Below are 12,180 nucleotides of genomic sequence, written 5' to 3'. Positions count from 1 at the left end.
AAAAAACCCAACAAACTGGAATAAACAACAAACTACTTGATGAAAAGAAGTTTCAACAATAAATGTGAGTCTCTTTAAAAGTGTCACAGTGTCGCCATTCCCAGCAGGCGGTTTGGGTGGAGTCAGAGAGATAAAGATTCATCATGATCATAAATTCCTGTTAATATTTAATGTTGTTTAACTCTGACACTCCTTCTGAACCAGACGAGTCTCAGCCTGACAAACACACACACACACACGCACAGTCTCGTATTTCTATCCTCGTGGGGACCGTCCATTGACTCCCATTCATGTCTAGTCCCTAACCCTGACCCTTACCCTAACCCTAACCCACACCACAACAAAGCCTAACCCTAAAGAAATGTTTTTGCACTTTTACTTTTTTCAGTAACAACAACATGGTCAAGAAAACACTGTTTCTCCTACTTAGGACCGGAAAAAGGTCCCCACAAGGCACGTCGTTCCATGTTTTGCTATCCTTGTGGGGACATTTGGCCCCGACAAGGATAGAAATACAAGAACACACACACACACACACACACACACACACACACACACACACTGTAAAATGAATAATGACCCTCATCAGGACCTCCACAGTGACAGTACAGAGAAACACACACATCTGAAGGCTGTTCCTGATGTGTGTCTCCCCTAGAACAACAGGTGTCCATTATGTGAAAGCGTTGTGAAAGCTTTGTTGTAGCTGACAGAGATTCTCACCTGATCAACTCTCTTCACATCTTCTTCCAGACACTTTTGGAGAGAAGAAGCTGCTCTCCGTCCGTCTTCAGTCCTTCTGTCTGTCTCTGCTTGATGTGAGGACACCGTCTCACCCTGACAACTCCCAGTCCAAGAGTCCAGGTCCACGTAGTTCAGCTCTGACACGCCCTCAGAACGTCACAGTCCATCTGAACTAAGGCCAGGCAACGTGATCTGTATGGCAGCACTCCTCAACAAGTCAATGATTGATGGACTTCCTGCTGGGCCGGCAGTGTCCTCTTCATGTCTCTGAGACAGAAGACAAACAACTTGTGTCTTTGGAGCATTGATTGGAATTCTGCTCCAGCTTGAACAAGGAGAAAATCACAGTCAGTGAGCTGTTAGTCTGCAAGCAACCTCCCACCAATGATGATGTGTTGTGTTGAAGAAGGGTGGAGAGGGTGGAGTGGCTGAGTTCAAGGTTCGAGGTGTGTCAGAGCTGAACAACATTAAAACACTAACATGAATAGAGACTTTATGATCACGATGAGTCTTTATCTTTATATTCTCTCTCTCTCTTCTCACACACACACACAGACAGCATTAAGTGAATAACAGGAATGTGAGCAACACATAAGGATCAATGACATTGAATGTGATTTTATTCCTTCAGTGAACTTTTTTTGTCACTTTTTAAGAACCAAATCGGTGGCAGACAACAACAGCTGGTAGAGGATGCTCTCTCTGGTTCTTCTGAACAGTTGTGGAGGCAGACCAGCCTGTTTCAGCTTCCTCAGGAAGAACATCCTCTGCTGGGCTTCTTTTTTCCAGAGTGGAGGTGTTTAGTGTCCATGTCAGATCCTCAGATCCTCATATCCTCAGTAATGGGATGCCACCTCTACCTCTCTCTACCTCTTCTGCACTGATATGGAGTGGGGTCTGTATGACTCTCCTGGTCCTCCTCAAGTCTGATTTGACTTCCTTTGTTTTGGTGGTGTTGAGGACCAGGATGTTGTCTGCACCGGGTTGGTGGGTTCTGAAAACCCTCGGGCCCTGTTGGGGTGAAATCCTGTACCACCACCACACTGCCGAGAATTTTTGTTTGTTTGTTTGTCTAAATCCGAGGCGGAATGAGCAGCAGCTGCTTCTCTCCAGCCAGAGGCGCCGCTACTGGCTAGGGCCCCGAGCTGAAGGGGGTCCCAAAGAACGGCTGACATCAGTCAATTTCAATGACAAATTTAAGGCGCTACACTTGACACTGCAACGACAACGTGTCGAAAATCCCCCGCATGGGGCCCTTTTCCGAGTACTCACCGGTTAGTTGCTAGAAGGGGGCCGGCAGAGAAGACGGCGGATATCAGCGACACAACTTGAAACCCCCCGGACACATTACAATGACACGTCTGGAACCTACCTAATGGGGCCCCACTACTACCCGGCTTGCATCAAGTGCAGTCAGTGTTGCTAAACACACTATTTCGGGTTAGGATAGAGCGTCTCGCTGTCACTGTCGGCCACCGCCAACATGTTTAGTTCACTCGGGACGCTCGCAAACTGGGAACTAGTTAGCTAGGAGCCGTGCTGCTACCGCTGCTCCTGCTGTGTTTATATGTGAGGGGAGGGGGAGGGGGAGGGGTGCTGCAGGAGGGAGACGAAGCAGGGTGGAAGAACAGGAGCGGATTTTGAAAATACACTTCAACACGTTTCAAGTGGCGCTAGATCCTCTTTACGATATTATCATGTGCGCATTTTGAACACGATATTGAAATTTCATTTTTTTAATACCACGATTATCGTCAATACTGGTTTACCGCGACAGCCCTACTCTGTACAATGACCGGGGTGAGAGCTCTTCCCTGTTGCTTCAGATCAAATCCTAACAAATAGAATAAAACTTTACCTTCATATTTCAGCACCATGTACAGCGGTGTGCTCAGTCTCTATGTATTTGTGAATGTGCATGTGTGTGTGTATGTGTGTGTCTGTGAGTGTGTGTGTGTGTGTGTGTGTGTGTCATTGCATGCATGCATATGTATGTACATGTTTGCACATGTGTTTTTTATGTGTATCAGTCACTTGTCACTTGTCGCTTCAGCACCATGGACAGCTCCATGTTTACAGTGTACATACATATGTCCACCTGTGTGTGTGTGTGTGTGTGTGTGTGTGGGTGTGTGTTTGTGTGTGTGTGTGTGCTCAGTGAAGTGACACTGAAGAAAAACTCTTCAGTGGATTCAGTGATGAGGAAGGAGACCAGGAGCTTGCTGAACCTGCTGATGGGACTTGTGTGTTAATTTAGCCTGTTCAGCCTCCCAGGTTTGTTTTTGATGCTGTTCTGTCACTAAATAACTGTTAATATGTTTCATCAACATCCCAGACACTGAGACTAACTCAGCCTGTTGTTCTGTGTCTTATTGTGTAGTTCAATAACTTACCTCTCCTAAATTGAAAGTCCACATAATTCATAAACCACATAATCCATATTCCATCAGATTATAGAGCATCTTCCCCCTCTAACATCCAGATTATAGAGCATCTTCCTCCAATTCTATTGGACTTAGAGTTAATCAGTTGTCAAATAGACTCACACAGTAGTGAGAGTTCTGCTAATGCTAACGCTACTGCTAATGCTACAGTAAGTAGTTCGCCTCTATATGGGCCCCATTAGGAGGACCTGTAATTGCAGACAGTGTTTAAACTGGAACCATGTCAGTCCTCTGTGAAGCCACTCCCTCCTGATTGGGCCCCTCCATCCAGATCGAGGCCCTCAGTCATTGCGGGCCCTGTTTCAGGAGCCCAGAGGAAAGGTGATTTAATTCCCTGTAAATTCCTTGATCAACTCTGAACCTCTTTAACTTGATGGAACTTTAACAGCTGAATTAAAATGAGTGGTTTTAAAAAGAGCCACAACTCAGAGTTCCTCACTTCCTGTCTCTGCTGCACCCAGCTGTGCATGTTGATGGTGCCCTCTGTCTGTAGGCTGCCTGCGGTGCTGCGTCTCCTCCACCTCCTCCATCTGCATGGATTTAATATATTTCTCATTTATCAGAAAGACTTAGCTGCTTTTTTACAGTCAAGTAAAGGAGCAAGCAAAGTCCTCCATGTCTGCATGTGTGTGCAAAACAATTTACCATCCTGTAACGTAACGGTTATATGTTCTGTTTTTCTGACATATGTTTGAAAAATAAATCATTTAAATGAGTGAATGGAACCGAATGAGAATATTCAGATAGTTTATCTTTGTAACAGTTTCATGAAGTCATTCCTGATTTTAAAGAAAAATGTGAAAAACTGGGTGAAAAACAGAGTTTAGGTTCACAATTACACTTCAGACAATCAGCAAAGCTGTGGCTGCTTTGTTTTCTTCAATCCACACAATAAAAGCTCTTCTTTATGACTTTCAAGTTAAAATCCAAGTTCTTTCAAACTTCTTGATAAATGCGAGATTTGCTTTGTTCATTTAAATGTATTGTTCCCCTTTTTCATGTTTTATGCATTAATAAATAAAGAAATGAATGAATAAAGTATTAAACAATGAAATAATTCAATAAGAGTGCAAACTTTGAGCACTTCCATTCCACTGAGAGGCATCATGTCTCCAGAAGTGTAAAGTTCTCCCTTTTCCCAGTTATCCCTGAAGGCACCATGAACACACCTGAAGTGAATCCAGCTGCATGAGAACACCTGGACAGCTGCAGGTGAAAGAAGAAGTAGTTCCATCAGACAGCGGCAGGAAAGCAGCTGGTAAATGATGCTGAGCAGAAACAGAAGCAGGAGGATCTGGATCCTGAACCTGGATCAAATCAGGAGAACTGGTCCTCTGACACCAGCTCTGGGAACTATGGGGGACCAGTTTGTTTGGATCAATCCAGCAACACAAACAGATATGAGGGTGAACAGGTGAAAGGCTGAACTGTCTGCGTAAAGAAATGCTGTCATTCATCACATGTGGTTAGAATTTCAAAGTAAAGTGGAGGTTTAGTCTGAAACAAGAGTTTCCTCTACCCGCAGGTCAACTGGTGGAGAAAGAGACTGAAAATAGAACCAAGAGACAAAGTTCCTGCAGGACTGTTCCATTATTGTTCCATTAGTGTCCACGGAGTGGAGAACATTTGTCCTTTCATTTGAGAATGTGGAGAATCATTCAGATTGTGATGTGTGTTAAAGTGTGGAAGGAATCAGGAGGAAACAGCTTGGAGAACCCAGAACCTTCACAGCGCCTGCAGTGACGGATCAGCAAGAGAGGAACCCAGAGCTGCAACAGGAGGAGGAAACCTTCTTCTTGGTTGTGTTACAGTTTTTCACAATTGTTAACACACAAAAATCTAAACTTTGGCACAATTTGCGCAACTTTAACTTCACGTACCTTTCGCTCGACTCGAATTATTACTACTTCACACTCCCTTATGACTCCGCTCGACTCTGACTTTCCTTCTTTACACTCTGACACCAATCTCACATCACCTTGTTGTCTAAACACTACACACTATGTTCAGTTGTTGCACACACCTCTCATGTAAAAGCTCAAAGCTTCAACCGACAATACACTCTGCAGTCAAATGCACATTAACTTGTTGTCAAAACACTACAAGCAATGTTCTGTGGTTACACATACTTCTCATGTAACATCTCAGTGGTATCAACCTGCAACACACAAGTGTTCAAAACTCAACAAATTCAGGTCAGTACACTGTATACCAGGGGTTGGCAACTGGCGGCCCGCCGGCCAAATCTGGCCCGCCGAACCGTCCAATTCAGCCCGCGACTGGATTCCAACACACTAATGGATTATGGTTCGGGTTAGGTCCTGATGTTATAAAGCAAAATGATCATTTTGAGTATTTATTACTATAGTTATACAGTGATATAATGTACTTATAATGTGTTATACAGAGGTGCTTCAAGTACAGTGTTACCATTATTTTCGAAAGATGAGGCTGGGTTTACTGTAATCTGGTCAAGAGGAGGTGCAGGGGAAGAAATATCTTAGGCCAGCGGGCCATTGCTGGGGTCCCCAGCCAGTGTGGTGGGAGCATAACCACGTGTGTAGCAATAAATCACCATGGTGTCCTGCACCGCCATGTCCATCTTGGTGCCTCTAACAAAGACTTGCTGCTGGCCTTCCTGGATGACCTCCACGAACAACTTGTTTCACCAGATCACACTAATGATCCTCAGAGAATTACTAATGTTGTCATCAGGGACAGTGTGAGTTTCCACCGGGCTCTGCTTGTACGTCAGTGGTTCCAGGACCAGCCACACTTTACGCTGTTATTCCTCCCGCTGTACTCTCCATTCCTCAACCCCATAAAGAAGTTCTTCCCAGCTTGGCGGTGGAAGGTGTATGAGTGAAACCCCCAGACTCAGGTCCCACTGGTCCAGGCCATGGAAGGAGCCTGTGGCGACGTCAGCCTCAAGTCCATTCAGGGATTCATGCGCCGCTCAAGGCGGTTCTTCCAGAGATGTCTCCATAGGGAGAACATCGCCTTTGATGTGGACGAGGCCCTCTGGCCTGGCAGAAACCAAAGGCATGATGATGCTTGATCATGATGGTTCCTCAACTATGTCCAAAAATAAAACATTTTGCCTGCATATGTGTGTGCTGTTTTAAGTTTTAATTTTTTTTTTAATGAAAAAAGGCTACATTGAGTTATTTTTACAAAAGAAGAAATATCTTATTTTTCAGAGTCACTGTCATTCATATGGTATGTTCCATTTTACAATAGTGTTTTCAGTTTTGCACTACAATGTGCTGCAAATGCTTGGTAGTGTGCAGCAAAAGCTTACTTGTGTGTGCTCAATGAATGGTATGTAAAATACGACTGTGTGTCGCAAATGAAGACATGAGTTCCATTTTGTGAACACAATGTAGAGATCCTTTCGTGTTTTTTATTTCGTGCAATTATTTCATGCGTCTTTAACTTTTATTTCGTCATTTTTTTTATTTCACGAAATTTCATGTCACGAAATTTCGTTACACCCTTACCATCTGCACCTGTCTATATTTACAGCCCTTGTAACTCACAGTCTGACCTGGTAGCATGTGTGATTAACTTACCAGTGTGCAATGTCATGCAAGCATCCAGTGTTTACTAGCTCTCTCAATAAAATCTTCACATGTGTTTGCAGGTCAACAAGCCTATGAGATGATGGAGACTGACCCAGACTGGGCACCATCCCTACATCTGGGACACACATCGGTCACACCAACAAATGCAGCACACTTTGCAAGGCGACATAGGCAGGATCAGCTACGGAAATTGTCACCGCAAGCACCAGAGACCACCGGGAGTCCACCGGGATGCAGAGATTGGAGAGCTGCAGACCAATGAGGGGATGTCGGAGCCTGGACAATATCCACAAAGTGTGGACGTGACACCTGATGCTGAGGAACGAAGCAGTCAGCTGGTCACAGAAGATGACACACACAGCACCAGTCAGGATGCCACACAGACTGAATGTGACCTCTGTGAGTTGCTGCTGTTGTTGTATGATGTGTGCGGATGTCAAACTCCCAGCATTTACAAAAGGCCGCTGTCAGTTAGCACCCAGAGATGTGGAGGAAACTTGTCACACTGCTGGATAAGACTGCAACTATGTGCTGTGCCCTGACAAACCATTGCCCATTGTAAGCAGCGTGGCGTGAGCGGCAGAGGAACAGTGAGCACCAAGGGATGAGTCAAAGTTGAGTGGTCCACTTCTTTTTATTTTCTTGTGCAAAAATAAAGTATAAAGTGCAAAGTGCCAAAAAGTGCAAAAAGGTGCATTGGAGGATTTCTGGAGTCAGGCTTCCCCACAATCCCGGTCTCTCTCTTCTGAGTGTCTTTGGACCTTTAAGTACACCCAGCTTAACAGGGTAAAACCATAAAATCTCCAAGAGGTGTAAAACATAATATTAGATCTCTAAAACTATGTTAAAATCCTCCACTATAAACTCAGAATAATAACATAAAGAAAAGAAAACCCATTCTAAAGAATAAACCAAACTAACTACCCCAAATTAATACATGAAATCCTAAACCATATCTAAAATCTGTGAAACCACCCCCCACCCATTTCCACTCTTGGTCCGGCCCAGAACTTCTTTAGTGGTGTCCGTCCCCCGGGGAATCTTTTGGCCGGACACCACTCCTGGACACAAGAGCAGAAAGGTGAGTTAAAATCACACACACACTTCACCACATTCACACACCCAACACCTTCTCCACACTCACTGCATGCATGCCACCACCTAAAGAAAGCCAATTAAAACCAGGCACATATATTGCAGATTCCAATTTTGATTTGTCATTTGTTTGTCTTGCAGGTCTGCCGCCACGCCCGACCAGACCCACAGACAAACAGGTTCCAATAAATAAATAAATAATTGAAAAAGACAATTGTTGTGCAAATTCCTTTGTGTGCAAATTAGCTTTCTTTAAAGTGCTGTGTGCATTACAAAGTGCAAAGTGAATGAGAGAAAGTGTCTGTGTGCAAAGTGCAGTGCATTTCCCACGTGACGAACGGCTTGTTTGTCACACCCATCAATAGTGTAGTGACATGGACAGTGAGCAACAACTGGATGTAATATATATGTCTATAGTTAGACCATGTAACAGCCCTGAAATTTTTATAATATTTGTAGAAGCGCATGTTTTTGTATATGACTTACAATAATAAAGCTTGTCATTGGCTCTGTTGGAGTCTTTTTGAGTTATTGCTTTTTGTTAGCCATAAGTAACTACTGTTGGTTTTGACAATTAACTGTGCTCCTCATTAGTAATTACATCTTGATCATTTTTGCATTTTTTATTCAACCTTTATTCAACCAGGAAAGTCCTGTTGAGATTAAAAACCTGTTTTTGAAGGGAGTCCTGGGAGTTACAGAGTTATAAATTACAATAAATACACAGTATAATAAATTACAATGCACAGTATAATAAATTACAATTGGGGAAAAAAAAACAGTGATACATAAAAGATGCTGACTCAAGTTGTCTCAATCTTGTTTTAAAAGAGCTCAAGGGAAGAGTTCAGTCAATTTAAAGTTCTTTTGCAATTTGTTCCAATTGTAGGGAGCAGAGTACGCAAAAGCTCTTTTTCCGAGTTCTGTGCAGACAAATGGAAGAGAAAGCAACAAATAATCATTTGAGCACAGAAATTGAGAGTCAACACTTCTCTGAGTTATTAAGTCGCTGATTTAGGAGGGCAACAGACTGAGCAGGGCCTTGTAGATGAAATTGTACCAGCGTCAAAGTGGACAAAGAAGGCCATCCCACACGAGAATACAAGTCACAGTGATGAGTCTTGGCTTTTCAGTTTGTTATTAATCTTAGAGAAGTATGGTAAATGATGACTGTCTATCCTGCGAAGACATTGAGCGGTTGCATCCTTATAAAACAAATCTCCATAATCTAAAGTTGCAGTGACGAGCCTTTTTTCACATTAAAAGAAAAGCAGAACTTATTCCTAAAGAAAAAAAAAACAGTTTCCGTTTGAGTTTCTTTGCCATGTTATCGATATGGGGTTTAAAAGTGAGAGTGTCATCAAGCCAGATACCAAGGTATTTGTACATATGAACCAGCTCTATAACATTTCCTTCAAGAGTGGACACTGTTGGAATAGTGCAGGAGCGGAGGCCTCCTTCTTCTTAGCTTTTGAGAAGAACATGAGCTTGGTCTTGTCAGCATTTAGGACGAGTTTTAGTGACAGAAGTGTGCTGAACCACATCAAAAGCTTTCTGTAGGCACCCAATGGCTTCGGCAGCTGTTGATCCACAACAGTAAATAATAGTGTCATCAGCGTATAGATGAATATTGGAATCAGACACATTTTGCCCGAGATCATTGATGTACATAATGAACAACAGGAGTCCCAATATTGACCCCTGTGGCACCCCCTTGTGGACATTCTCAAAGTCATCTCATAGCAACTTGTTGCCTCAAAAAATACAATTCAGCACCACAAGTAAAGTGAGAAAGAGTGTTTGACTTGTCATTGATTTACCTTTATTACTTTATGATTGAACATTTAAAGAAACACCACAACAATCGACAACAAACATGAGATGGAACAAAGATGAAATCACATCTTTAGTGGAGCTAAACTCTTCCTACCTTCTGATATGCCCCTCCCACATTTTGTTAGACCCCTCCCACCTTGTGATAGGCTCGTCCTTCTCCCTTCTGTCAGAGACAGAGCCCATCCTTCCTACAGACAACAAAGACTCACTGAGGACCTAAAACACCTGAATCCAAATCCAGCAGTCAGAGGCTGAGTGAATGTGGTGTTGAAGGTGTAGAGGTGGATCAGAGAGTCAGAGGAGACTCTGAAAAAGGACAGAGAGCCAGCAGGACAGTCCACATACACTCCTACTCTACCCATGGAGGAGGAGGAGGAGGAGGAGGAAGAGAGGGAGAAGGACACAAGGGGGGAGCGGTAGGAGGACGAGGAGATGGAGGAGGAGAAGGAGGACATGAGGGGGGAGCGGGAGGAGTACGAGGAGATGGAGGAGGAGAAGGAGGACCTGAGGGGGGAGCGGGAGGAGGAGGGGGAGGAGATGTATGTTCTTTTGTTTTTGTACCTGATATAGTAGCCTCCACTGGAACAGCTCAAACTCCAGGACTGATGATTCCCTCCAAACAAACACTCTTCACTCTCTCCTTTCCTTCTGATTCCTCTGTAACTCACTGATATTTCAACATGTCCACTCCACTCGACCTCCCAGTAACATCGATCACTCAGGTCATTTCTACACAGCAGCTGAGGACAGACATCAAATCTGTGAGGATGATGAGGATACGGCTGCTCTTCCTTCACACGTGTCACCTTCCTGTTGTTGTTGGACAGTTTGAGCTTTCTGTGCATTGAGTTTTCATCCAGTTGAAGTTGAGAGAAATCTGATGGAGAGAAAAAGAGTTCAGTCCTGATGTGACACATGTGATGGATTTGTTGTTTGTGGACTTCCTGACATGTTGATGGAGAGAAAGTTTGATGAGGACACTTTTTGTCAGGCTTCTCTTGTCAGTAATGTTTGAATGAATCCAAAGCTTTGATTGAAAGACAAACGGACAGTGATGAGTCCAACTTACACTTCCTCAGATCAGGTTTGAGCCTCTGCTGTCCACCATGGTCCACCCTGCAGGGAGAAAGACAGTCAGAAGGGTTTTCTCTCCAACATGAGTCCTAACTACTGCTGAACATGAAGCAGAGCTCCTCAGTTTGTCTCTGGGGACACAGAAAGAGGCTGAAAATGCTCTGAGTCCACCATCTGTGGAACTGTTCGACTGAGTGAGACAAGTCCCACGTTTCTACATGAAGATCATCATACAAGTCAACTGTGGAGGGAGAGAGAGACAAAGAGACGTCTGCCTTCTCTCCCTCCCTCCTTCCTCTCTTCCTGTCTGTCTGTCTCTCTCTCTCCCCTCCTTCTCACAACACTCCCAGAAACAGTGAATGCATGTCCCACAATCCATTTCCAATTGGATGGTTCTCAATCTTAGTGATGGAGTCATGGTATTACTTGTATAAATGGAGGGTCTTATATTGATTTTCTCTCATTTGGATGCAGATCAATGTTTGAAGGTGGGCTCACACTGGATGTGGTGCGTGTCCGGTCCAAACACCTCAACTGATGAGTTGTCATCAGGGTTAGGGAGTGACGGATTACATGTTACGCAATCAGAATTAAAAAAATGTAACTGTAATCCATTACAGTACACATAGAAAATATGTAATCTCATTGCAGGTGTATCTGATAAAAATACGGATTACTGAGCGGGATTACTTTTGATAATCAGACTGAATATACCAGCATTACAACAGATATCTGCACCGTATAAAACATTGTGACACTTTCTAGCACTTCACAGCACTTTACGGCACAAACCGCCACACCATAGATCAATAAACAATAGATGCTATAGACATATAAGTGATAGACGCCGCATTGACCCATATCTTGGACCAGCCTCCTGCTCTACTGATATGTTTAACCGTGTTGCCATGGATTTTACCACCTGCTGCTGGAGTCATGGCTGCTCCCAGAGAGAGAAACTCATTCTTTGGCTGGAAACGTCGACATTTTGTATTTAAGTCAGAAGAGGCCCAGAACTTCCCTGTACGATGTAAATTCTGCCTCCCAGCTGTGAAAATGCTCTCAACATCCAGGAACTCATCAAACCTGGAGAAACATCTACAGGTATGAAACACACCTGAACTCACAGTGAAGTTAAACTGTTGTTAGCCTGCTAACCTGTCAAAAAACTTTCTACTACATTATATGTCAAACTGAAAGATTTATGGCCCCCCAATAAACCCCTCCCTCGCCATTTGTCCACCATTTGTCCAGCGTTTGTCCACCACGCATTTGTCCCCCCCCCCCCCCAACTTCCTTCCTTCTGAGGTCTTTTGAAGTTTTTACGACGGGTTAGGTGTTGACACATCTGAAGGGATGAGTAGGAGCAAGACAGACGGTTAGAGGGGGGTGAATTTATATTG

At 43.8% G+C, this 12,180-nt stretch overlaps 2 protein-coding genes across 3 annotated transcripts in view; one reads left to right on the top strand and one right to left on the bottom strand.

Moving 5' to 3' along the window:
• The window catches only part of LOC115382236 (stonustoxin subunit alpha-like), an 829,400-nt gene that overhangs the window by 118,228 nt on the left and 698,992 nt on the right, over positions 1-12,180 (top strand). The gene's annotated exons all lie outside the window — the stretch shown is intronic.
• Positions 9,837-12,180, bottom strand: part of LOC115382171 (NLR family CARD domain-containing protein 3-like) — a 78,314-nt gene continuing 75,970 nt past the window's right edge. Inside the window, exons 17-19 of the mRNA XM_030083851.1 lie at positions 10,773-10,819; positions 10,217-10,580; positions 9,837-10,093 (exon numbers count right to left, since the gene is read on the bottom strand). Coding sequence (XP_029939711.1) covers positions 9,892-10,093; positions 10,217-10,580; positions 10,773-10,819 — 613 coding nt within the window. The 3' untranslated portion in view covers positions 9,837-9,891. The remainder of the gene's footprint in view (positions 10,094-10,216; positions 10,581-10,772; positions 10,820-12,180) is intronic.

The sequence above is a fragment of the Salarias fasciatus genome, chromosome 23 (assembly GCF_902148845.1).
Source record: "Salarias fasciatus chromosome 23, fSalaFa1.1, whole genome shotgun sequence".
NCBI lineage: Eukaryota > Metazoa > Chordata > Actinopteri > Blenniiformes > Blenniidae > Salarias > Salarias fasciatus.
Note: the sequence above shows the minus strand (reverse complement) of the source record. Positions and strands in the feature narration are given on the sequence as shown.